The sequence below is a fragment of the Oreochromis niloticus genome, linkage group LG23 (assembly GCF_001858045.2).
Source record: "Oreochromis niloticus isolate F11D_XX linkage group LG23, O_niloticus_UMD_NMBU, whole genome shotgun sequence".
NCBI lineage: Eukaryota > Metazoa > Chordata > Actinopteri > Cichliformes > Cichlidae > Oreochromis > Oreochromis niloticus.
The window spans coordinates 18,902,602-18,929,988 of record NC_031986.2 but is presented as its reverse complement, the minus strand read 5'-3'; the positions used below and the strand labels follow the sequence as shown (position 1 = coordinate 18,929,988).

General features: G+C 44.5%; 1 protein-coding gene and 1 long non-coding RNA gene across 8 annotated transcripts in view; one reads left to right on the top strand and one right to left on the bottom strand.

The window, feature by feature from the left end:
• Nucleotides 1-24,874, bottom strand: part of zeb2b (zinc finger E-box binding homeobox 2b) — a 99,261-nt gene extending 74,387 nt beyond the window's left edge. For 4 of the 6 annotated variants that reach the window (XM_005452321.4, XM_005452324.4, XM_003446541.5 and 1 more), the window contains exons 1-2: nucleotides 24,735-24,874; nucleotides 23,148-23,288 (exon numbers count right to left, since the gene is read on the bottom strand). In XM_005452321.4, the coding sequence (XP_005452378.1) occupies nucleotides 23,148-23,220 (73 nt within the window). In that variant the 5' untranslated portion in view covers nucleotides 23,221-23,288; nucleotides 24,735-24,874. Of the gene's footprint in view, nucleotides 1-23,147; nucleotides 23,289-24,267; nucleotides 24,405-24,513; nucleotides 24,642-24,734 lie in introns of those variants that run through there. The other 2 variants (XM_005452322.4, XM_005452323.4) reach the window with 2 other exon arrangements.
• LOC106098341 (uncharacterized) lies at nucleotides 24,744-27,037 on the top strand. 2 transcript variants are annotated; one of them, XR_001224543.3, is made up of 3 exons: nucleotides 24,744-24,884; nucleotides 25,112-25,370; nucleotides 26,865-27,037. It is a non-coding gene; the product is annotated as an uncharacterized LOC106098341 (long non-coding RNA). The 2 variants fall into 2 exon arrangements; XR_001224542.3 differs by having other exon boundaries at nucleotides 24,766-24,906.
• Nucleotides 27,038-27,387: the final 350 nt, after the last annotated feature.

Here is a 27,387-nt window from a genome sequence, read left to right as displayed (position 1 = left end):
CGATACTGTTGTTTTACATTGAGCAGACTGTGATCAACAATAATAGTGTCGTACTGTAAAACAAAACAGTGGTTTACAGGGTCTGCACTGTAATCTACAACAGCAGATCATCACTGTGAAACTTTTCTATAGGAAACCGTTATTTTACAGTGTCCCTACTTCACTCTACTGTAACATGCTGTATAGATTTAAAGAGTTAAAATGCAATCATTTTTTTAATTAATTTTACTGTTAGTATAGAGACCAAAAGCTAACAACATAAATAGTAATCCAATGTTTCTTTTACAGTCTTCAATGCAATCCACGACAAATGTTTCCTGTAAAAACATTTTTCTTATATTATGGGGACATTTAAAAATGCAGCAATAACAGGTGTTTTAAATGGTCTCCACTGTAATCTACAACAGTTAACAACCTTATAAAATATAACAGTTGTTTTACACTGTGTGGACAACAACAGTTTCCCACTTAGAAAACATAACGGTAATAGCAAGACGCTGTTGTTTTACAGCACTTTAATCTAACAACAGCTTTATATTTAAGACATTTTACAGTAAAACACATTGTTTTACACTGTCTGTGTAATCTATAACAAAAGCGTCCTACTTTAACAAATATAACAGTAAAATAGAGTTGTTTTACATTGTGTGGACTATAATCTACAAAAACTGATTCTTAATCTTAAAAAATGACAGTAAGAGTTTTTTTCTTACAATACTATAAGTTGCAACAACAGTCAACTACGAAAACACGTCAACAGTAAACGTCCCCCACTTTAAAAATATACCAATAACAGTTATGTGCATTAGTTTGTGTGATCTACAGCAACTTTGATGTAGTTCGAGCACGCCATATAAGACTCTATATTAGATGAACTGTAAGAAATTATGTAAAAATGTCCCCATATTTCGTGTTGCTGTCCCAAATAGACCCGAACCCTTTCACCCCAGCTGTGTTAGTGCCTTGTTCTTCCCACTGAGCAACACATACAGTCAGCCCACTGATCTCAGCCACAGCAGCGCTTTATAGAGATAGCAAACAGACAAAAACAATGTTTGTCCTGCTACAGCCGGGAGCCGCACACATAACTACACCTTATTATTTCATATCATCATGAGCTTCGAACTCTCTCAGCTGTGGTATGGGGAAAGGTAGCTACAAGGCAGCGTACAGGGATTTACACATACAGAGAAACAAACACACACATGCCTAATATAATTGTCAGCGTCTGTCCCTCCCCGTCTCAGAGTGAAGTCCCAGCGTTCACAGAGAAGGGTAATTATCGTGTATCCGAATGGGAGGATGCAACCATCTCTGGCTCTGATTAAAGGGGACAGGAGAGGAGTGTCGCCTCCCTTTTTGCAAGCCACCGTTTACGGGGAGGCGCACCTTTCACTGTCCAAACAATGTCTGTCAGCCACTATCAATAGCTGCCGTGGGAGGAAACAGTAGCCAAGGTGCCTGGACTGCAATACAGACTGAGAAATGGATATAAATTGGGTGAAAAGTGCATTACAAGGCTCTGGTAACCCCACAAATCCCCGCGTGGAGGCGGAGCGTAGCGGCGTAGCAGAAAATGTTGTACAAATGTCCCTTTGCACTTGCAGCAGGTTTCCATTATAAATCACCGTGCCATACTTTCTAAATCTCAGTTATGTTGCACCTGCAAGTGATGATCGAGCACATAAAACAAGAAGTAAATGAATGATTTTTTTGTTTAGTTTTTTTAGTCGGCCTGTATGTCACGCTACGCTCCTCTTCCCTCTTCCTGCTTCACTCCCTTCACCTCATTTCGCCTCCCCAGAGGTTACCATCTGTACCCGCTCCCCTCCTCTCCCTGCCTTTTGCTGCACATTTCAGCTTCATCTTTCATTCTGCGCCCCCCTTGTTTTAATATTTTTCCTATAATTGTCTTTTTATTTAAGGCGCTACCTTTTCGCGGGCTGAAAGTCTCAAAGAAGAGTGCAAACTTAATGTGCCGACTGCCTTTGAAGTTCAAGGAAAAGGAAGTTACACGCCACTTGAGATGTCATAGCTAATTGTCCATTGCATACAAGATCATAGAGCAAAGTGAAGAAGAAGGAGAAGAAGAAAAAAAGAGGGGGATAATGACAAAACAGAGAAAGGAAGAAAAGAAGTGAGGGGACATATGTGAAGGTGTCATTTAGTAAATAAATGAGCTAAAGGGGGAAAAGGAAGCTCGCCTTACACACAGCCTGAGCTGAGTTAACGCATCGCAGAAGATGATCGTCTCGACTCAATTTCTGAAAATTGCCACTGCTCCTACACCCCCACCCCCTCCCCACCCCACGAGAGAGAGAGGGAGAGAGAGGGAGAGACAGAGTAGAGGAAAAAGAAAAGAGGAAAAAAAACTTATCAGCAGTTACTCCTCCTTCATTTTATTTCATTTATGAATTACAAGGAAAGATGCCATTATATATTATTAATTCTCTGCTGTTGCTTTGGCTCTGGCTGCTGCAGCGGTGAGCTGCGGATGTCGGCGGCGGTGTAATTACGTTCTAGCCGGGCAGCCATCCGTTTCCTTTCAAAAATTTACAGGATTCTTAATCACGTTGCTCATTTGGGTGCACGGTGGCGGGGATGGCGAAACACAAACAGGGGCACGTCTGTTTGCACGGGAACACCTGCTTAGCATTGATAGCAGATGTCAGTCAGTGAACTGAACAAAAAAAAAAAAAAGTGCAGAGAGGGGAGGGGGTGGAATTAAAAATGCAAGCATCACCAACTTCTTATTATTTACTTACTCCAAAAATGAACTACTGGAATGGGAGAAGGAAAATCCTGGCAAACGCCAGGGAAGCTGGGCCTCGTAATTGTGCTGCTGCTGCTGCCGATGCCTCCCTAACTCCTCTTCCTCCTCTTCTCCTCTCCTCCTTCCTGTCAATCTCCTTCTCCCTTTCAAATCCAGCTAAGTAGTGAGCATCAAGAGGCATTTTTTAACCTTTTCCCTTTCCTTTCCCCCCACTTTTTCCTTCTCTCTCTGTCTCTCTCTCACATTCCCCTATTGAGCGCAGGAGTCTTATATTTCTATCCGTTTGCATCAGTCTTTGCTGCATTATTCATTTGCATTATAGCGCTGGATGGTAATTAAATCTTGCCTGGGATGCTGTTGTATTTAAATGAAATGTGAATATTTTAGCGGGGGAAATGCAGAATGCTTAATCTGCCCCCTCCCCAACCCACCCACCCACTCTCTATCCTTTTCTTTTTTGCCTTTTAAGAGCTCGACTATTGGCCGAGCTTTAAAACTGTTTATTGTTCTCGCAGATTTTTTTCCTGAGAATAATAGTGTTGAGTCAACAGCTGCATTGATGAGCATATTTCAGCTGATGCATTTGCCTGTGCAGGGTTATTTGATACCTCGGAGACCCACATGCTTGCATGCAGCTTCCTCTTCCACACGCATGTATGGAGGCATACAAAATCTGGCCCACAAAATGGCCACTGAGGACCTTCGACTCGCAGAAAGAGAGACGGCGAGAGAGGGAGACCTTGATAATGTAGTAAAAGATCACGAGAGAGAGTTAAGGAATTAGGGAGGAAGAGACAGAAAGATAACAAGAGGGACGACCGACAGAAGTGAGGCGATAAGAAGACAGCGAGAGGGGGCGGGAGACTTGTGTCATACATTCGAAGGATAAGCAAAACCAATAATGAGTTTGGAACCTGTAAACTTTTAAAAACTTGCCTGCACATCAGTCTGGTATCATGAAATGACATATGAGTAACACGTCATTACTTTGCTTTTTGTTCGTCATTTTCCCCCTTCAACGACACCCTAACCTTGACCTGTAATCGGTAACAACATAACCCTACCCCTAGGTAGTTCATCACGAACCAAGTGGATATTAAAGGGGTTGGAACCTGCCTACACAATAGCTTTTCATATTGTCATGAACAGTTACATTTAACTAAACCATTTTTTGTCTTTTCCTTTGTAACGTGAAACCATGAACTTTAGCCCTAACCCTGACCATAATCTTTTTCCTTGTCCAAGTAATGTTTATATCTTGTATGATATCTTTGACATACCCAAATGGAAATGGAAAAAAATACTTATAAAATGTGTTGTGGAGACTGCCTGCCCTCTTTTGCATCCATGACATAAGCCAGAAAGCATCGTCAGCTAATTAGCAGGTACCTTTAACCTCTTAATTTCCACCAGGTTGTTGGCAGCATGTTAGAGATGCGGTTAGATTTGCATTGTTTTTACCCTAGAACTCCAGTACAGGAGTCTAGCTTAGCCTGCGCGTTAAAGTGGTAAAATGAGCCAGCCCTGTAACTTCAGCAGATTTATCCAGTCACCAAAATACTCCAGAAATAACCACAAAAACACTTGTTAGGTCAATCAAACTCCCCTCTAAATGTAACAGCTTTTAGTTGCTGGACAGTTTTTAACTGTAAATATACTTTTACTGATAATTTCAGAATCAAGGCCAAATGACGACAGCCCTCACTGAATGAACCTAAGTGAGACTAGTTTACAGAACACCTTAAAGAAACCTTTGGCTCGAACACAACAAAGCTCAAAACCCTTTATTTGCAACAAACAACAAAAATCACCAGTTTAATTACGCCATCTCTAAACGATCTCTTTATATGGAATCTGCACCCGGTTGACCTGCCCAAATGGAAACTTGCAAGGCCAGATTTTAATCTGAGAGGTAACATATTCTAGTTTGTGAAACAGGCTTGTTTAGCATGTGGTTAAAATGCAACAAAACCGAAATAGTACCCCAAATTTGTTAGCTATCAACCTTTCGGTAGATTAATCCATTTTTTTCTGCTATTTTGAGTCAAGCACAACCACCATTCAGTGTATAGTTTTGCCAACAATAAATGTGATAATAAAGGGGAAAATGGCTGTTTTCCTGTTTGTAAGGAGGGCTTCCCATGAATGACCTGAAAACATTAGGGTGGCTGCCTTCCTTTTGTAAATGTGTTCAGAATTGGTCGGCTTAGTCCAACTAACACAGTGAGGCTGACAAAGAAACAGTAAAACGCTGAGGGGAGAGGAGGGAGGCAATAAACCTTTGTCAAACATTTGCAGATAGTAAGAAAAAAAAGAAAACAACGGGAGGAATCGGAGAGCGAAAGAAGCAGCAGAAAATGAAAAAAAAAGAGAAAGAAAGACAGAGATATAGAGACCCTGCGAATGAGATGACAGAACAGAGAGAGAGAGGTTGAGAAGCAGAGGGATGAGCTGTGCCTTTAATGCCCATCTGGCCCGGAGATGTAATAAAATTGACATATTGATTCCTTTGAATTTACGAATGCCTGTTTCATAAACTCCATTTCCAAAGCCGAGGCCTCTTTAGAGCCCTGTCATTTTTCCCCCAAATGGATCAATTATGTGCCCACGTAATCCTGTTACCTGAGAAACCCACGCATACTTCTCCCATTTGCGGCGCTTCACCGGGCGCACAGACTCGCATTATGTGCACATAAACAAACTCTAGGTTTTCTTTTGTGTGTATGTGTGTGTGTGTGTGTGAGTGTCTTCACCTCCTTCCCCCCCTGCCACCTCTCCTCCTAATATTAGCGATTGTTTTCTCCCCCCTGGTGTCGTTGTGTGAGTCTCTCCCGGAGGGGTTTTAGGGAGGCTTTTCCTCTTGTTCCTCCTCTGGCTTGTTTTTGAAGTTGTAGAAAATCCCTTTCACCCCCTTTTATAAACTGCAATTCTGCCACCGCTACATCAACACTAACATCACATCCTATCCTCCGTTAAAAGCCATATAAAAGCATAAATTTCATTTTCAGCTGAAGGGAGGGAAAAAATGGCCGCTTCAGATCTTCTTTAAAACGTTAATCACAAAGGAAGACAGTTACAAGCTACAGGATGATTTTCTTTGATAAATACACCTTCTTCTCTCAACTGCGCCTCGAGCAATAAACAGAGAGTTTGCAGTACTACACACAGGAGGTTTACCCCATCGCCTGTAAGATAAATACTCTTTTGTGGCACTGAGTAGCTGGTTATGAAGGCGAGACACTAACTCAGCCAAGGATTGGGGATTTATTACTCGAGATGGTCACCTATAAGAGTAGCAGCAGCAAAAGTGAGCCTTGCAAACCATGTTTTAGCACATGAGAGGATGAAAAAGAATATTTAAGGATCTTTCCTCGAGAAATCAACCCCTTTAAGCTAGCGCCATGAGCTAGGAACTTGAAATCTTTTCTTTTTTCTTTTTCTTTTATAGACACAAAACTTTCTATACATTCACGTGACATTGCTGCAGTACATATATTCTGATAGCACAGGTTATCCTGAAACAAATGATGCATAGAACTTGGTTATGCATTATAGCTGTAAGATTATACAAGCATTTTTTCACAAAGAGGCTAGATGGATCGAAACCATGGAAAAGACCTCACAAAGTTAAAGGATATCCCTTAATAATACTCAATGAAAGTGGCTTTTTTTTCCAATCTTGCAAGTGTATCTACAGGGATTTCCTCATGTAGTCCATAAAACAAACTGGTTTCAGGGAACAAGAAGAAACACAAGTGGAATTTGGCCTCTTCTCATTGGTGCAGAAACCCGTTGACAACAGTTTCTGACCCGTTCTGACACTACAGGGACGGCACTCATGCCTAACCCCGGTGAAAACAGAGGAGTCAGTATGGCTACCGCCTGGCCGGTAATAGCATAATAGGCAGCTACAAGTGGTCACGGGTCAAACCGGTGCGAGTGTAAATGTTGGAGCAATACAGCGGGCTGTCAGGTGGAACGGAAATGTATGAAGAGCGACAGCAACGTCGGAGCACAGGAGCGAGCGCTCACTGAGCCACTGGATATCTATTTTACTATCTTACATTGTTGTAAAACCAAGACGGAGACAGAAAGGGAGGGAGAAAGGAGGGAGGTAGTGGGAGAAAGAAAAAAAAACAGTCCTCGATCTTATTTTCCACACTCCGGCGAGCTACAAGCGGCTCAGTTACACTACACTTGCACTGAACAATCAGTCTGGCAAAGGTTCACAAAACGACGAAATACCTTGTCACTTACTGCCTGACCTGTTCAGCGAAGTGACTCAGAGAGGGGAAAAAAGGAAGACGAGGAAGAAGATGGACAAGGATGTAGAGGAAGGAGACGTTGGGGAGGGGGGGGGTCATAAAATAATCATGAAGGAGCTCTGCTATGGGTGATGTCCATGGAACTGTTTCAGCAAATTCCTTCACGTTCTAATTCCTGTTTTGGAATATACTTGTAAGACATGTATTCCAGTTTTTCCTTTTCTTTGTTTCACCATAAAGCTGCCTCAAAGTCTTGAAAATATCAAACCTAGGATAATTTTTTTCCCAATGCACCACGTGGAAAAGGTCAAAACGGCTTCTAAATGAGTGGTGCCCAACTTTATTTCACCAGATGTAACCTCAGAGGCCTGTCAGATGTTCAGAAACTAATTTGAAACTTTATCTGGACTACTTTTACGTAACATCATTTAGCACTTAGGTTTAGGAAAATCACTTACTGACTTCAAAGCCTAATCCATTTAACTGCTATATATTATATTTACCGACTAATTTAAGCTCTAATCCATCATGTTTAGCTTTGATTTGTTCCTTTAGCTATATTTCTACCTAACTACAAAACCGCTAATCTATAGCTTTAGCTAACTTCAACTGTTAGCATAAATAAATAGCAACATTTCATTTTAGTTTGAGGTATTTTAACTTAGGAGCAATCTTGTTCATCCATTCTATTTTAGCTGTTATCAGTTTAGGCCCAAGTTATCAAGTTAGTTTAAAGTAAAAGGTTTTGCTAACTATTCACCTGCTATCATTTTAGCTAACAATTTTGTTTGTTTATTAACATTGTTAGCTAGCAATAGCAATACTGATAGCTCGTGTGACTGATTTCAGTGTGTTAATCTTAAGTTTTAGCAATCCATTTCCACTTTTAGCCATTAAATCCAATATTTTATATACCATTTTAACTAATAGTTTATCGAGTATCTGTAGTTTACAATTTTATTAGCTGATCTAAACTGCTAGATAACGATTACAATGGCTTTTCCACATTTCTAGCAAAAACTTCCAAAAGTTTTCATTACTATTAACTAACAATTATAGCTGTTAGCCATACTTGTAGAGAGCTATTTCAATTAGTATTATTATTATTATTATTTTAAACTTTAATCATATATGCATTTAGTCTGTTTCAATTGCAGGTCTGTTATATTACAGCTTAAACTTGTTCAGGACCAGTCAGTTCTTGTAATTAAAACCAATCTGTCCACATACTCCATGAGTCCTGCAGGAATACTGATGTCCATGCTTTGGAATCACTGTTCTGAATTATATACATAAATATTCCCCCACAAATTCATCCTGACATTTTCAGTATGTTTGAACAAATTACAACCACTGTGAGGCTTTAACACTAGACACCTCATGTTTTAGGATGAGAGAACTCCAGTGGATGCTGCAACAAGCATCTCTGGTGTCAAAAGCAGGGGGTAAGAGGGGTATAAAGTAGATGATTTGTCACATAGCAGCTGTGGAAAGTTAGGGGAGCTTTGAGGCTGAGTGAGAGAGGCGATTGTTAAAAAGTGAAGAGGAGGAAGAGGAGGAGGGGGGCTTAACGGGCTGACAGGCGGCTGGGTTCTGCTCACTGGACTTAATCTAAAAGAAAAAGGCCCCAGTTATGATGAAAGGTCGACAGAGTATGTCTCAGCAAATTGGCTTTCCTAGTTTTTTTTTTTCTTTAAACCTTGCGCTGGCTGATGCTTCAGCTCCACCGCTGTGGAAGCCTAATGATCTCCGGCCTGCTAGCTCACCCCCTTCCTCCCACCTGTCCAACCCCCTTTCTCGGTTCAAAAACGCCAATTTCTGTGAAAACTTTGGCTCCTGATGCCACTGAAGTTTTTTTTTTTTTTCCAAAAACTACTGCTGGTGACAAATCAGAAAAGGTCAAGCATCAAAGAAGAATTTTTTTTTATTCGGGAGCAAGGCCTGTCTTTGTCAAAGAAGAGCCACTGACAGAAGCATGTAAACTTATGCAAACTCTGACACGTTTCAAGAGAGACAGATAAAGCAGATAAATGAGACGGATAGGTCAACGGGGCGAGTTCAGAAACGGGAGATGTGACCCAGTTGCGGCCAAGTTCAGAACACGCTGGAACAGCTTGGCTCGGTCTCGTTCCAGGCCTGACATTTCTCCAAGGCCAACTATAATGATGGACAATGACAGGTAATTACTAGTGTTGGGAGGGGTGGAGAGCGTACAACGAGAACTCGAGATCAGCGGTATCTGTGAAGTTTCTGGAAACTCTGAGTGGGACGGAGGACGCCGGCCAACAAAGCCCGAGCGGGAAAAAAAAACCCACAGCACCGCAGCTTCGATGTCGTGTTTTCCCTGACTTGGATTGAAAGATTTACAACCACCATTTGAGCGCTGCTACAACCAAAAAACTTCTAGGCAGATTTAGGATGCAACCTCTCCTTCCTACTTCCTCAACCCCCCTCTTATCTTAGTGCTTGGAAGCGATTCTCCTGACTCCCTTTTTTTAACCTCTTGGAAAGAAATTACGTGTTTGCCTTTACTCCTAAAGCGGCGGTAACTAAGACAGAATACCAAGCGGCTTCGATGTTTTCCAAACAGCTTCACCTGCACACTGGGAAACCAGTTATGTGGATGGAGGGGTTGGAGTGAGGTGCAGTGGGGTGGGGGAGTCCATGTTGCAATCTCAGCCTCTCCTTGGCGCTCCCCCTTTATAAATTACCTCATCAGTGACTGAAATTAACACCGATTCTTGCAGGCAATTTCTCAATTTCCAATGCTAATTAGCTTTCTCTCTTTACTTTTAAATTCTGTAGCACCTGTTTAGGGGGAAGACATCTTAGGCAGTGCAGGCGCATTTAATCACAATTTTAATTAACCATCCCTGTAGATGTGAAAGAGAAGCAATTATAATGCAGATGAATGATGATTTTTCCACATTAAATTGTTTTGTTTCTTCGTTATGTTGATTGCATAAATACGGAGCGACGTTCAGTTTTTATCTACTGTAATTTTGTAATTGTTTTGCGGGGAGGGAGGCGGGGGGGTCGAAAAAAAGGCAAAAACCAGCAGTGGAAAAAAGGGGGTTTGGATAGACTCGTCTGTTGACAAATTGTTTCATTTAGTTAACCCGTTAATCGCCGCCGCAGTATGGGGAGGATTTGGCAGGAAGTGTCTTATTTACTTTCTTCCCCACCACCACCTCGGAACAACTGCCATCAACTTCCTCACTTGTCAATCATCCCGAGGTTTTAAGGCTTTTCCAGGAAGGGCGTGTGGATTAAACCATCTCGTTTGACCTTAACAAACTATCTAACCGAGTGAAAGTCACCGGCGCGTCTTAACTCTGCCTCCCCCCTTTAACTGCTCGGCATATAGTCGCAAATGAAAGCACAGATGGGGTGCGACCGAAATGGACTCATAATCTTTATGCGCTCGTGAAAATATCATTGGGTTCGATGACGGCGCTTTCGACTGCGTTTACGGCCCCTTGTTCTCGGAAACTTTGATTTTAATGTCCGAGTCACTTGAGGCGAAAATAAATAAATAAAGCAAACGCGCCACGTTGCGGTGGAAATGCTTGTGTAAGGTTGGAGTTGCAACTTTTTTACTCGGAGCCACAAAAGTCAAATTTTGGTGTTTCCTCTGGCCTGTTGCAGGTGTTTCTGGTGTGAGTTGCACAGTTTTGGAGTGATTCATTTGAGTAAAATGGCGCTAAAAGGACCTCATGAAGGACCTTTGCAAGGAAAAGGTCGCTGGTTTGATTCCAGCAGGAGACACTAATCCTTTCAAGGTTGTGTCAGAAGCCGAATCAAAGGAGGAGGAAGCAGCTGAAAGTAGCTTTTCATGACCAGGTTATTCAAAAAATCCACAAACATTGTGTGAGCAGTAGCTTTTAGCATGCAGGAACTATTTTCTGTCTGCTATCTACATCCGCCAGCCAAATTGAGAGGGAAGCCATTAATGAGTACGCCCTCTCATCAAAGGTAGATAAACGCTTTTTTCTGTAGAGTGATGCAGGTGGCGAATGTAGACAGAAGACAGAGACCTGCTAGAGGAAAAATGTGATATATATATATATATATATATATATATTTGTATTTTAACTTGTAGATTTATTTATTTATGCGCTCCATGCAAATTAAGCACCTTTCTTTAAAACTCCCAGTTTGCCAGGTTACATTTTTGGTAAATGATTTGCTATCAGGTGCGATCAGGATCTAGGATTTTTTTGTACGCACCCTTTAGGAAGCAGTTGTTTTCTCTCTTTAGCAGATTGCTGCTATAGCACAGGGAAAAAAAAACCTCCCAGAATCCTCTTGTGTTTTGCCCCCCTTCCGCCCACCCTCCGCCACCCCAGCAACACTCATTCTCTAATCCCACTGAGCACTGCTTTCAGTTTGCCCAAAGACCATGCAGGGTAACTCCAACGGACCAGACACACTCACACACACACACACACACACACACACACACACACACACGTTCCCTCTGTGTGACACACACACATACACTTGTTCCCTATCTCTCTCCCAGTCGCCGTCAGTCTCGCTGTTTGCAAAAAGCATTTGGTGTTATTTTAAAGATTTATGGGATTCGCAGGAAGTTTGAGATGTATATAAGGAGCATGCCACTGCTTCCGTACAACTACAGGCCCGAGGTTGACAGTTTGCTTTGAATACAACTTCCTTTTATGATTTTCGATGGATACCCTGCGTGACACTCCTCTACGAGCAAGCCCGCAGTTCTTTCTCCTTCTTTCTCTTTTTTGAGGGATCTATCATAAAGGAAGAAGCTCCTCTTTGAATATTAGTGGCGATTGGCTGGAGGTAAACAGAGCATTAAATCCTGCAAAACTGTGGCAAGGCCAATATGGGGACGGGGGGTAAGGGGGGGGACGACAATGGCTTGGCCCCGGCATCTCCGAGGCCTTTGTTCTCGGCTTAACAAAACTCTGCCGTCACACCGTTTTACCTCAATGCTGCCCTGTCGCAACAGCCCATCAGCCCATCGGAGGCACATGCAAAGCCGAGGACAGGGAGGCAGGGAACGGGGATGAGAGAAAGAGAGAAAATATGAGGGGTAGGCTAGGGAGGAGGAGGAGAAGGGGTTGGGGGGGAGAGAGAGATTAAGATAGAAGGTGGGAGAAAAGGAGAAAGTGGCGAGGAAGGAGCAAAGATGACGCAAGCAGATGAAGATAAAGAGGGAGAAGGTGTGACGGGGCGATGCAAGAGTGAAGAAGGAGCGTCAAAAATCCTCAGAGGCCGTTAAAGGGGCAAGAAAAAAACAACAAAAAAAGAGAAAACGAGCACTCACCTCTCTCGCTTAATAAAAATATATAGCAGCTGTGAGGAGGGAGGCGAGGGGGGTTTGAGCTTCGTGTGACGTGGCTGCGACAGAACTGGAGCAAATGCGAAGAGTCGCTAAAAGTTTCATCACTAAAAATCCCTCAGCGGGCCGCAGCAAGGTTCAGGAGGAGAGGAAAACATGCACATCTGCCTGCCAGTGAGCATGCACACATGGGTGGCGTATAAATACATGTGTCCAAAAATATGCAAATATGGAAGCATGTTTGTGGCCCCTCTTTAAGAAAATGCCCACCACCCCCTATGCAAAATAAAAACTCCTTTGACTTCCTTTTTCTCCCAGCTGGTAATTAATATTCATACTTTCCTTAAAATTTATGTTTTTTGCTACGTCGTGGCTCCGAGCCGGTGGGAAAACTGCTCGTGTCAGTGGTTCCAAGCAAGAAGAAATGTTGCAATCTGGCCCAGTAAATATCCAAACTGTTAGCTATATTCTCGCTAATAAGATTTGATTCCGAGCTGACTTATTAGCACTTAACCTCAAAGCTTGACCTCCCGATCACCATCTTGGATGTAGTTCAGGTCTCTCCTCGTGTGCCGTGATTTGCCTGCTTCTTCCCTCCCTCCCTTCCTTCGTTTTCTCCTCCACTGTCAGGTTCTGGCCTGCCAATTTCCACTTGAAGCTTGACTGGGTCTGATTTGATGCAAACTACCTTGGGGTGAGTTAGGGGAGAGAGAGGGCGGCGGTGGTGGCGGTGGCAGCAGCGGGGAGGACTGAAACTGATGAACAGTTATGTCAAGTCAATTTTGCACCGTTGGGAAAAGGTAACCTCTCCGTCGGGGAGGAGAAAAAGGTAACAGGGAAAAAGCAGAAAAGGGGGGCAAAAGAAGAAAAAGACAAGTGGAGTAAAGGCTGCAAGCTGTGGAGGGGGGGTAGGTAGGGTGGCAGAGGGGCGTGTAATCGCACCGGGGTGCACCCAACCCACCCTTCGCTACCTCACCTCGACTCCCTCTGCTTACCGCCGCTAACTGAAACGCTAACTGTCAGCGCGAGTACTAATTGCAGATGTGCCAGTCTGCCATCATAATAAAATCAGAGGCAGGGCGGACATTAAGCATGGCTGGCTCATTTGTGAGACCGCTGAAAAGGTAGCATAAATGAATATTTCATTACCTTAATTACTAAGGAATACTCCTTTCCGCCAGTCGTGGAATGAGTGTTGCTGTAACTAATTATGAAAAGTAATAACATTAGGGATACTGTGATTGCCAGTTTATAAGGCGGCGTCTGCTTGCTGTTGAGGTATAAACCATGTTGGGTAACATACGGCGAGGAGCGGAAGGAAGGAAGGAAGCGAGGGCGAACCCGTACATCTGCAAAAAAAAAAAAGGGGGGAAGCAAAAAAAAAAGAAAGTGGGGTTTGTGGGGATGAATGGAGCACTGATTATTTACCCCAGGATGCTTGAGATTGCCAAGTGGAGGTTTTAACAGGTATGAAGGAGCTGGTGAGGTTGTGAAACCGGCTCGGTGCGTAAATGACAGCTTTCTGGCAGCGCAGGAAGCCCTTTAGTGTGCCGTTTTCTATAAATACAAACATGGCAATATGAAAGGACACATGCAATACCTGGACCGCCGAGTGCAATTTGACTAATCCTTTACCACGCAGCCCTCGAGTACCTGCACGGCTACAAAGGCCACAAGCTGCACATTTGCATCGCTTCATCATCCCACACGTCTTTGAAGTCGGCTCGATACCTCTGTCCGTTATTCACCTCTGCGGCCCGTGGGCACGTCCCCCCCCATGCCCGACTGTAATGTATGACCACAGATAAGGTCGTGAGGGGGTGTGTGAGAAAAAAGGCAGAGTACAAGGTCTGCTTTGATGGCCATGCTAATTCCAATACCCCTAAGTAGTAAGAATAACAAAGTGGTGGAGAATTTATCTCAGGAATGCCGGAGCAAGACGGCCAGGCGATAAGGAAGTAGCTTCCCTTGGGTGGGGGAGAAGTAATTAGAGACGGCTGACTGATTAGATGACTGACTGGGATGGATGGAAGTAGAGGTAAGGGGAAATGGACTGGTTGGGCGACACAAAGGGGGGGCGGGGGGCAAAAAGGAGAGTTAGATTCCCTCTGGTTGTTCATGTTTACAGTTGAGGCACCGAACTAATGACTTGATAGTGCAACCCAAGTCTAACCTGAAGGTTTTCCAACCAAAAATGAGAAGGAGAAACACAGAAGAGAAGAGGTGAACCCTTGACTTGATAGCTACCCCCTACGGAATTCGTAAGATTTTTGAAAACCCCAAAGAATAAACCCTCAGTGATGTACAAAAACATCCCCAGGCTCTCAAGCCATAAAATGTTGGCTCAACCAAAGACCAGGCTGTGTCTTAGACTGAGTCACAAGGCCAAGTATGAACTCGAGTCTTCATATCGGACCCGATCTAAGTTGTCTCCCGCAAGGTTTCTAGGTCAGGAAATACCCTTTCGTCCCAACAATCCAGCGTGAATAGCATGCCATAGCCGAAAGGTCTCATCGGATTTCTCAAGGCCTCAAAAGCAAGCAGCAGCTACAACCACACAAACCTTGGGTTTATCACCTCATCATGACTTCTAAAGGTCGATAATAATTCAGCCTCAGAGCTTTTTCCAATCCAAAACCAGAGTCGTGCTCTGACTCCCGAAAACCAAAACTGCAACCACAACCACAAAAAGCTCGACCCTGTCAAACCTAAGCCTCCAGCTCCAAAAATCCTTAATTTACCGTCATGTATTTTACACTCGAACCCACGACCTCTTTGCCAGACCACCTTGCCGAAAAACCTTGACCTGCGCTCTTGCCAGAAAAAGCTTTTCTCTGTTGCAGCCCCCCCCATCCTGTTCGTCCTGCGCGTCAGAAAGGCTGAGGACAGGCCTGTCGGTGTGATTATCCCCCCTCTACCTGAGGAGGTGTTTGTTTGACATTCGTGTTTGACAGCAACGGGACACGAGGCGTTCAGGGGAGGGGGCTCCCTCTCCAGTCAGAACCCATTAACACGTGGATTCACCTCTCAGAGTCCACTGCCTGCACCACAGATGACATTTAAAAGGGGGTGGGGGGGAGATGTGCTCCCTGTCCGTGTTCCAGCTCTCCTTCATGCCAAAAGGTTAAACGTATGTCTGAATAACAAGGAGGTCGGGGCAATTTCTGACCATCTCCCTCTTTGCGCTGCAACCTCCGGTTAAGAAGGTGCTTGATCAACAGCGAGATGAAAGTGAGTGAAATTTGTGCAACCGCAAAATGACCTAATTTTGTCCTAATCTCACTTGGCAATCTGGTGCAATTAAATTGAGATAACACATCTGAATTTACTTCCACGCAAGACGGGATTGGAGCTGGGAGGGGGGAAACCGGAGCACAAAGAGAAGCGGACAGCAAGTCCTCGTTAGAAGGAAAGAAAAAAGAGGAAAAGGTAACAAGAGGGGCGCACTTAGGTGGCAGAGAAGCGGGACACCTTCTGAATAATGAACTACGGTAAGAAAGCGAGCCCCCTGATCAAATAGCATGTTCTATTATCCAGAATTAAAGGTGGGATGGAAGCACGAAGGCGAACGTGGAAAAAGGGCCCTAGATTTCCAGATGTCACCGTGCCTTAATCTGCCGATCTGTTATTGATTGTTCCACGCGGCCGTGACCTTGCCAGAAGAGCTCTTCCACCCGACAATCAAACATACATCAAAGAGTGTGTGTGTTTCCTACTAAATGTGTGTGTGTGTGTGTGTGTGTGAGAGAGAGAGTGTGCACATGTGGCAGCGAGCAGGCGCTTGCAGATCAGCAGCGCCGACATCAGAGCAGAAAAACTGGAGGCTCCTTTCAACACTTGTTTGCACAAAGGTGTCATCTCTGAAGCAGCTGCCACCAAATAAAAAAAACGGGGAGAGAAGAAGAAGAAATGGGGAAAAAATTATTTTAATAGATTATTTCATGAAGCTGTGCCCTGCTTTACGCTTGACAGCAGCAGCGATAAGTCACGCACGCGTGCTAGCACACGAGCTCAAAGCAGCTGTGAGGTGTTTGCTCTTTTGATTAAATCTATATTTGATTCTTTGTTGCTCTATTAAGACTCAATCTTGTTTGTTAAAAGCGCTTCATAATCGGAGCTGACGCCTCGCCTCCCCCCCGTTATGATCGATATTTGTGGTGTGTGGGGGGGGGAGTCTGAGCCGCAGTAGTCATGATGAATGTGCAGAGAAACGGGACATTTTAGAAGAGTTGCCGTGCACGCAGACAGTGTTTTTGAAGTTGTCTCTCCTTTCTTTCTTTCTCTTCGTCTTCTTTTTTTTCTGTTTTTGCCTCCCCTCGCATCCCCCCCTCCCTCCCGTTTAATTATGAAATCTGAACGTTAGTTTACACCTGCTCAGCAACCTGTCGCCTGTCGCGCCCAGACTCCCTCGCAAATGGGAAAAAAGTCGTGGAAAGAATGTCGAAAAGCATTTTTAAAAAAAGAAAAAACAGAAAAATCACAGGCGTAGAAAACGCAACGACTGAATAAGTGCAAACAGCAGGAACGAGATGGAACGGATGGGCCAAATAAAGACTTTGCATTTTCACTTGAGAAAGACTCAAATGAGGCATGATATTTTTTTTTAAAAAAGGGAAAAAAATGAGAAAATGCATGTTTTATTCCTCCCTCCTCCTCCTCCTCCTACCATCTTTCCTACGCGATGCATAAAACATGCCTGGGCTTAGGGTAAAGAGTGTAAATGAAAAGTCCAAATGCATGCAATTATTTGCCGGACCAGTGAAGTTTCAATTTCTGTGTTTGCTTATTTTTTTTTTTTTTTGTCCCCCCCAAAAAATGAGACAGAAAAAACAAGAGGTGGAAGAAAACAAGCATGGAGGCATGAAATAAAGTCAGGGAAGCAGGAGAAAGACATCTGAGTGCAACTTTTAGAGCGAGGAGGAGGAGGAGGGTGGAGGGGAAGTTGATAGGAGCTGTCAAATTCAGGGATGGTGGTGGGGGAATAAAAAAATAATAAGGAAGGAGGGGACAAGCCGGCTGCCACAAACACCTTGAAGTCTGCCACCTTTGCTCCATCTTTACTGCTGCTGCTGCCGCCGCCTTCACGCCACCACGAACCACCAGAGTCCGAGCACACCGAGCTCGACCGGTTCAGGGAACAGATACAGTAAAAAGTTTTTTTAAAAACAGTTGCTTTTCTTTGGTCTGACATGTCAATGCGAGCGGGTTTAAAAGCATAAAGGAAGTCAGAGAGGGGCAGAGTTGGCTCACTATTGGCTGATTCATGCCTCGGTGTTAGTCAGGCAACGGATCCCGGCCACCGCTCTCGCTCGCTTTCATCGTTCTTGGCAGTTGCTGCGTGTTTGTGTGAGTGTGCATCAGCCCAAATACATTCTGCATGAAAAAAATATATATATATGCGAGTCGAATTTTTTCAAAATTACAGGAATTTTTTTTTACCAAAACCAGAAAACAAGAGAGGAGGAGAGGGAGGAGGAGGCGGCAAGGATGGTCACAGCGCTCTCATGCAAAGCGTTAACCCCTCCACCCCTGTTTTCTCCAAAGCACGGGTTAATATCGTGGCTGCCTGGTAAGGCATTATCCAGAACCTCTCCGAACAAAAGGCCCCTTTTGCAAACAGACTCCTATTTCTCTCTCCCTCTCACCCCCCCATCCACCACCACCACCAACAAGCGCCAGTGTCCAAAGGTGTTTGCTGAAGTAAATCTGCCTAAATCCTGCGCAGCTTGGGCCAGGAGGGAGGGAGGGAAGGTGTACCGATAATCCTTCTTCTTAACCGAAAAGAAAGAGGAAAGAAAAAAAATAAAGAGAGGAAAGTTCTGGGTGAGGAAGGGATGAAAGGAAAACTGAAATCCAGATCACATGATACCCCCACCTCTCCATCCATCTATCCATCCAACACTTTGCAGCTCTGGCAATCCGACGATAACAAAGATAAATAATTAAAGACTGCGGCTACTATTTTATTTATTTATTTGAATTCACGTGCAAAGTTGCCGAGAAGTTGGTGCCAAACAGAGGAAGAAGAAGCAGAGGGAAAAAAAGCGCATCGTGCAGACACCTGCTCCCGACTCTTATCTCCTTCTTTGTGCACAATCCAATCGGTCGCAGCCAGGATCTTTTTCTTTTTTCTTTTTTTTTATACCTCTCTCTTCTTCTTCTCCTTCTTCTTAAGTGTGAGTGGCCACGAATAGTGTGGGCATCTCGTAACACTATCTGTCTGTCAGGAGGGGCCCGGGGACCCTTGCTTGGAGTAAGGGAGGCTATAAAAGGCTTGTAACCAGGGGACAACCAACAAACAACCACAAACACCCTAGTTATTTCTCTCCCACCACCCACCCACCCACCTCTAGTTTTCCCCCCTTTCCTCTTCTCCCTTTTTTCTCTCCTCTCTCTCCCTCTCTCTCTCTCACCCCCCTTTTCATCTCAGGCCCTTTTTTTTTCTTCCTGATGCTGAATGCAAATGTGCGAGCCCCGCTGCTGGCGGCGAAAGGGGCTGAATTGTGATTAAGAGGGAGAAGAAGGAGGAGAAGAAGAAGGAGAAGAAGAAGAAGGAGAAGAGGAGCTCCTTTTCTTTGTTCCCCCCCACCCCTCTCTACTCTCCTCTCCCTCCCTCCTCCTCCCCCCGGGGGGATGTTTACCAGGAGAGACGCGGCGGATCAGATATGAAAGGCATTCAGGTCAGCATTGATGTGAGCGAAAGTGAAATCGTACCTAAGGCATTCCAAAGACCCGCGGTGTCAGGGGGTCCGGGCTCGCCGTGCCTCTGCGAGTGTGTGTTCTCTGGCCGCCAGGCGGAAAAAATATCTTCACACAAGTAGGCAGGGCGGTCGAGGAGGAAGGAGGAAGAAGAGGAGGAAGGAGTTTTTTTTTTTTTTTTTTTAAGAAAAGAAGTGTCAAAAAAAATGCCTTTTTTTCCCTGGGGTGTGTGTGTGTGTGTGTGTGTGTGGGGGGGGGGGGGGGGGGGGGGGATATGAAGGTAATATGATAATAAAAATTAAAAGAAGGTGGAGGAGGGGATTGATGAAAGTTTGCTGTCCGGCGTTTAGGATGAAGGTGAGATGATCATTAGCTTCTACTTCTACTTTAAAGTGTGTGTGTGTGTGTGTGTGTGTGTGTGTGTGTGTTGGGGGGAGGGGGGTACAGCCACAAGCCATGCTATTTGCTTTTATCTGCCTTATCAAAGCATGAAAAAAAGAGGAAGAAGAAGAGAAAAAAAACGTGCATGTGTGGAAATGCCGCAGCCTGAGCAACATTCCTGATTTAATTCCTGGTGGAAAGGACACGCTAAGAGGAACAGACATCACACCGCGTCTCCGAAATAAATCCCACTCACAGGAATTTTATAAGGAATAAAAAGTCCCTCCTTTTCTATTTTCCTTTGAATACATTTTTGTTTATGTTTTTGCTTTTGCTCTCTCCACAGCGATCTCATTCACGGACATATTTAGCTCCGTGCAGGAGGAATATCGGGCCTCTCGGTGCCGAAGCAGTGACAGGCAGGAGGCTCGGAGGAGTCATCCCTGCCTGATGTCATCATTTCACTTAAAGAAAATAACGCACAGCTGAACTCTTTCTCTCTGTTCTTTCTTTCTTTCTTTCTTCTTCTGCTCTGGCTGCTGGTGCACAACAATCGCCAGCCCGTATGGGAATGGCAGCAGTGAATGGCGTGCCGTGGACACCCCCCCCTCTTTCGCCACTATTGACGGTATAAACATGTAAATGAAACACATTACCGCTGACAATCAATTGTCCGTGAGCGCCCCGCGAAACCTCCTCCTCCTCCTCCTCACCCCCAACCCCTTCCTTCTCTTTTTGCTTAGTCGCCCTCACCCCCCTAAATTTTTGACTGCAGATGCTCTAAACACAACATTAAAAAAAACAAGCAGAAGAAGAATAAAAAGATGGTTTCTTCCTCCGTTTTACTCGTAAATATGTGACAACATTCGCACGACTGAGGAGAAAGAGTCAGCGATAGATAGAGAGCAGGCTGCCTGCTTCGGATTATGTAATCGGCGTATTTTGGAGGGTGAAGAATCACCGAAAAAGAAAAAAAGGAAAAAAGAAAGCAGGACGGGAAGAGCACCTGCAACATCTGCAACATGTCTGTTTCCTCCTTCCTCCTCTGCTCGTACAGGGAGTCCAAACTGCAAAAACACAGCCGAGCTTTTCGTGGTTTCTTTTTTGTTTTTGATGCTGGTTGAGTAATAAGAAAATAAGGACAGGTGTGCGTATGTCTGTGTGTGTCCGTGTGTGTGTGTGAGAGTGTGTGTGCTGTCACAGCTGGATGTGACAAGCAACACCTGGCGAAGGCCAAACTCTCAAACGCTTCACGCTGCTGCGATCGAGTTTCACAGCAGGAAGAAGAGACCCTCTCTCTCTCTTCTCCTTCTCTCTGCGGTGGTTCTAACAGTCGTGTGAGAATAAAAAAATGTCATTTCTGCCCTTTTTCATAAAAGATATTTTCCTCGGAAATCTGCAAGAGAGGTGGGGGGGTTTTTGGGAGAGGGATAAGTGGCGAACTGCGCTGTTAAATACCACATGACGTGAGAGCGAGCGCAGCAACTCCAACCCTGAAGGCCAACAGTCATCTGGAGGAGAATGTCAAAGAGGGGCTCCAAGAAAGCGCTCCACCGAGGAGGAGGAGGAGGAGGAGGAGGAGGAAGGGTGTGTGTGTGTGTTATTTCTATTTTTAAAAAAATAGTAAAAAAAAAAAAACATAACAAAACAGGTGGCACACAAATTAGAATTAGCACACCGCCGCCTCAGAGACACCAGCTCTAATTCGACGTATATCGCATTTGTGTACATTCATCTGATTTGCCAGTTAGCGTGCCTAACTCGACATCCATCTGCTGGAATATTTAGCATTCCTCCTTCTTCTTCTTCTTCATTTTTAAATCTGTGTTTTGCTTTGTTTTTAAGTGTGGCAGCCGGGCCGTAAACAAGCCGCCATCCCCTCCGAGCGACCCGAGCCCGGGCAGGAAGAGGACACAGAGAGGAGAGAGTGGCCAAGCCTCAATAAGCCTCTGAATTCCCAGAGGAGGGGGGTGGGGGGGGGGGGTGTGTGTGAGGGGTTGAGGAGTGAGGAGGAGGAGGAGGAAGGGAAGAGTAGGGGGGTGTCATCAGAGAGAGCTTGTTTGTCATTTTTTTTTTTTTTTTTAATAAATGTACTTTCTCTTAAAATGAGGAAAGAAGAAGAAGACGGGAATACGCTGCATGCTTTTCCTACAACGGATAAAAATAATCTCCCCGCAGCCGTGCCAGAGCTCCGTCAGGTTTAAGGGTGTGAAAATGATATTTGTGCTCCTATTATTACTATTATTATTATTTTTATTTCCTCTTTAACCAAAACAGGTGGCCAAGGCTAAAACACACACACACACACACACCATCACATCTCCTCCGTCCTCGTTATTCCATCTTGCCGCAGATCCAGAACGTGAGAGATCTCCTGCACTGTTGTGAGGCTCTTTAAGCGTGGAACAAAATGCTTGTCTGCCATCGATTGCGCGGGATCAATAAGTGAAATCTGATCTAGATAAATAACCTGTGGGGGCACAGTTTTCTCTCTCTGTCTGTCTTTCCTTTCTTTTAGAATTAAAAACTGCAAATAAAAACCTGCTGAATCACACACACTTCCACACACACACTCTCTCTCTCTGAGCCTGTATGGAATAATCAGGAATAACGGGGGCCAGGAAATGTCACTGCAGATTTGCCTCTTGTGGGGAAAAGTGTGGTGCAGTCAAATGGAGGAAGAAAAGCAACAAATCTCCACCTCCAGCGCTCCCCAGTCCAGACCCAATTAATGTCCAGCATTTATCGGACATGTCACCCTATTTATACAAGCCTCTCGTGCTGCCTTCACTTACTGATAGGAAAATAAAGTTGTTGTTGTTTTTTTAATCGCTTAAAAAAAATTCAAAAAGGAAAAAGTGAGCCAGAGAAGCCAAGTGCCACCTCCTGTGAGATATGTCCCGAAAAAGCAGCGACAGTGAGGCGTTCAAAGACTTTGAAAAATACTAATGAAAAAGAAAGAGAAAATAAAGGCCCATAAGCGTGGATTTATTATAGAAATAGAAGGGGAAAGTGTGTGTGTTTTTGTGTGTGTGGTGGTCACGGAGTGCCAGCGCGTGGATTAAAAACTCAAAGTCACAAGACTGGACTTTTTTTCCTCCACAGCCAGTGACCGCTACACTCAGGCAGACACTCAGTCCTCCCCCATGGCGGATTTTTCTTGTCTTTTCTCTTTTTTTCCCCCAAGAGAAAGCAGCCGGCAACCGCCAAACTTTCCAACATCCACAAGTTTATTCTCACTATTTAACATTTTGGGACTTTTTTTTTTTTTTTTTTTTGAAAACACAAGCCTCCTGACAATCTTCACCCCCTCCACCCTCCCCCTCGCTTCACCACAATTAAAAGCCGCTATTATTTCAAATTATAAATAACTAAAAAAACAGAAACAAAAAAAAAAACAAAAAAGGACAGAGAAACTGAATCCTCGGACGCATTTACGCACACTTTCTCTCCCGGGGTAGCGCTCTCTTTACATCCACGCGTAAAAACTAAATAAACTAAATAGTCATAATAATTTTTTTTTAAAGCCCGAATGAACGCGGACTCTCTCTCTCACACACACACCCCTGAACCGCAGCGAGAAGCCTTGAAAGCAGGCTTACATCCAAAGATACCACCACCTCTACACTACACACACAACCACCACCACCATCACTAACACCACAACAACAACAGCAGCAGCTTTGCGTCCCGTCATCTTTTCTCTTACCGTTTTTCCGTCTCGGGTTGGCTTGTTTTCGCCTCTTACACCTGGGGCCATCCGCCATGATCTCCTGCTTCATTGATAAGTGTGTGTATGGGATCAGATGGCAGCTCGCATGGACTCGATTCCTTGATTTCAGCTTGAGATCTGAAAACACACACAGACACACACACACACACACCAGCACCAACAATGTGAGTTGGGGTTGGGGTGAAGGGAAGGAGGAGGTAGTGGTGGTGGTGGTGAAGTAGTAGAAGGAGGAGGAGGAGGGGTGTGAGAGTGATCCACATCCACTTGCGACGCGGACGAGAAGCTGAAAATGCGTGTTGGATCGGAGGGACAGATCGTTTCAAAGAGAGAGAGGAGGAAAGAAAAAAGGGGAGAAAGAGGGGAAAGGAAGGAGAGGAGAGGTGAGGTGGAGGGGTGGAGGGTGGGGGGAAGATCCGTGTCCGTCTAATTTAGATTTTCAGCTGATCGGCTCAGAGAGCAGGGCTGAGGACGAGAAGCGGAATTCTTCTTATTTAAAATCAGAAAAGTTTCACAGCCCGTTCTCTGCCTCCTCATCCTCCTCTCCGATGTAAGCAAAATATTTAAAAAAAATCCACTTCTTTTAATTAAACTTCAAAACAATCATTTTCCTAGTTTTTTGCGCTTTTTTTTAGGGAGAACAAACTCACATTTCAGTCACTCTGTTCTTTTAAAAAACGGAGGGCTTTCCCTGGGATTTAAAAGTCACGCAACTCCCGATAAACACTTGAGCAAAAATTGCTCTTTCAGGTTTAATAAAGTGAATCCAAACTCTGCTAATAAATAACAGATGGACAGAGGGGGGGGGGATAATTGTTCAAATGTGCCAAAAGAAGAAGAAGAAGAAGAAAGAGGAGAGAGGAAAGAAAGCTTTAAGGCACAAATGGCGCATAAACATAAAAGAAGTAGAAGAAGCGATTAGAGCCAAATTGCGCGTTTCGCCTGCGAATCTATCAGCGCAAATCGCCGTTACTGGGAGAAGTGGGTATTGGAGTGGAGAGCTGAGTGAGCGAGCGAGTGGGAGAAATGGTTCAAATAAGATCCAGAACGAGAGGAAATAAATAAATGAATTTAAAAAAAAAAATAAAGACACCCGTACGGAATCGCCTTTTTTCTCCGGGTCTCCGGGGCTGTGCGGCGACAGACGCCCGACAAAAAGCAGCTTCTCCCCGGCTGTCACAACCCCGCAGGACGCCTCTACAGGACACCGCGGAGGGAGACGACGAGCAGAGCGCAGGGAGGCGTGTGTCTGCGTGTGTGTGTGTGGGAAAAATGTAAAAAGCGGATGGATTTTTTTTTCCTTTAAAGAAAATTAAATAAATATTTTTTTTAAACCCAAGCGCACCTTTCTCCACCTGCGCAGGTAAGTCGAAGTTTCGGAGCTCCCAAACTCTGGCGCGAGCGCGTGGAAGTTGTAATATCCGACACAATTTGTCCGCGAGACAGCGAGCGACAGCGCGAGAGCGACAGAGAGAGAGAGAGAGAGAGAGGGAGAGAGAGCGCGAGAGAGGAGGAATATAAAAGAAAAAAAGAGTGGAAATGATAGAAAAGTAAGGATGCACATACCTGCTCGGCTCTGTTTTTTTCTCTTTTGGGTTTTTCTTTTTGTTGTTTTGTTCTTTTTTTTGCTTTTTTAAAAAAAAGGAGGGTCCAAAGGCTTCTTTTTGCGGGGAAGAGGAGCTGCGAGGACGGGCTGATAGCGGGAGCTTGGCGGCGGTGAGCGGGTCCTGTTCCACCGGTGATGATAAAGCCTTAGAAATAAAAGCCTTAGAAATAGTTGGGAGGAGGGAGGGACCGCTATTCCTGCTAGGGCAGGTTTACAACTGATGTCTTACACCCACTCCAGGAAACAAACCTGGGTAGGGACTGACGTGTTACGCCTCTTCTAATGACATTTTTTTTTTCCCTTTCCACCTCCTTTTCTTTGCCGTGCAAACACACAGAGAGAGGAGAAGCCCCCTGAAACGCACGCCACCTATCTTCACGGGAGGGGATAATTGAGGAGAGCCAAACGTGAGCATCTTTCTGGGCTCAAGTTCCCCCCCCCTCCCCCCATTCTCCCTCTCTCTCTCTCTCTACCCTCCCTCCCTCTCTCTCTTCTTCTTCGTCTTCTGTTTTTTTCCCTTTTTTCTTCTTCTTATTTTTTTTGGAGAGTGAAACCAACTATGTCGGGCTTCGACACGGAGTAAGAACCAGGCGACAGTGAGTTTGTGCTTCTTTTTTTTAACCCCTGTCTTCTGAGTGTTTGTGTTGCAGAGAGAGAACATAGGTGGAGGAGGTGAGGTGGTGGTGGGGGGGGGACAAAAGAAAAAAAAAACTCCTAAGGATGATTCATTTTTATATGTGTTCGCTCGTGGAAATGTGTGCCTGTTGTTAGGAGTAATGTGGTTTAAGTCGCAGAAACAGGAGGGGGATGCTGGAGCTGGGGGGGGGGGAGTCAGTTACATGTGTTCTTTATTTAATTATCATTATTATTATTTTTATTATTATCATTATTTTGTAATTGGCTGCAAAAGACTGGAGGATGTTCGGGTTTTATTTACGCTGTAAAAATGTGCAAATTTGGTGAAAATGCAGCTTTTCCTCAATTTTATTATTTTTGGGGTTCTGAAAAAAATGTTTTCGTTTTTTAGTTAAAAATGTTAGAAATGATCAGTTTCTTGTTTTCGGCTCGTCTTAATTCTTTTATTTTTTTTTCCCTCGTATTTATTTTTTGATGCTTTTGGAACAAGTTTTGCTTTTTTTTGCGGTTCGCTTCTGGAGGTGCGTTTAAATCGATGCACCTGTGCGCAAATTCGGCGCATTGTCCAACTTAAAAAACTGAAAATAAATCACGAAAAAAAAAAATAGTCCCATGTTTGCCGGTTTGCAGGAGTCCTCGCCGTTTGTTTCCTCGATGCTTGCCGCGCAGCTTCAGCGCGTGTGTGAAGGGAGGGGAAAAATCATTACATTTTTTTTGTTTGTTTGTTTTTATTTTAAAAAAAAAGACCCCAACTGGAATGAAGTGAGTGTGATGTCACAACGCCACAGCCGCACGAGCCCGCGCAGGAATATCAGAGGAATATTCCGGGATGGTTCGAGTGATTTTTCCCTCTCTGTCTCTGTCTGTGTGTGTGTGCGTGTGTGTTTCTGGACGCCACTTAACAGGATGAATCCCGCATTTATTACAGAAGTCAACCATCTCTGCACCACTCACACACAGAGAGAGAGAGGAAGAGAGAGAGAGAGAGGGAGGGAGAGAGGGAGGAAGCTCCACCTTTGCAGTGCTCTGATTGGTTATGTAAATAAAGCATTATTTTGCGTCCTGTCCTCCCTGCAGTTCGCCACTGTATGGCTAATTAAATCATCAATCAAGGGGCTGAACTGGTTGATTCACCCCCACCTCACCTCAACCTCCCCATCACCTCCACCACCTCCACCCCTATGCACCCCCCCCCCCCCACAACACACACACCAAAAAAACAAAACAAAAACAATCAGATGTTGCAAAAGAAACTTTTGCATAGAAACCCGTCCTCTGTATTATTATTGTTATCATTATCATTATTATTATTATTATTGTTATTATTATTATTGTTATTGTTGTTGTTGTCTGCAAGGGGAGGAAGTGTCCTCTTTCTCATTATTTTTGTTTTTCTGTATTTTTTTAATCACTTCCACCGTTTCTTCTCGTCTCCTTCCTTAAACCCTGATGAGGATGATGTCGTAGGAGGAAGACAAGGAACCTGAGCATGAGGAGGACCAGCGAAGCTGCTTCGCCCCACCATAGCTGTTGCTGCTCGGGGTCCAGAGTGGTTCTGGTTCTGGGTGAATTGTTGTCACGCGTAATTTGCTACCACCGTGTAAACCAAGCAGTCACGCCATAACCCCCCCCCCCCCCCCCCCCCCTTTCCTCCTCTTTCACTCTCTCTCTTACACACACACACACACACACACACACACTTGAACCACAGCTCCAACTCTGCCCCCACTGAGTGGCACCTCTCCCACACCCCCACCCCTCCATCGTCCGTGGGGCCACCACATATTCACCGTGAAAACGGATTACAGTCGGTGTGTGACCTATAGGGGGACCTTGTGCTTAATGAATATATTGGTTTCAATGAAGGGAGGGGAGGGGAGGGGAGGGGAAGGGAGGGGGGGTGCCCAAAACAACACATGCATGATTCATCATTTTGTGTGTGTGCGCATTACCTGCAGAATAAAAAGTGTGAGATAA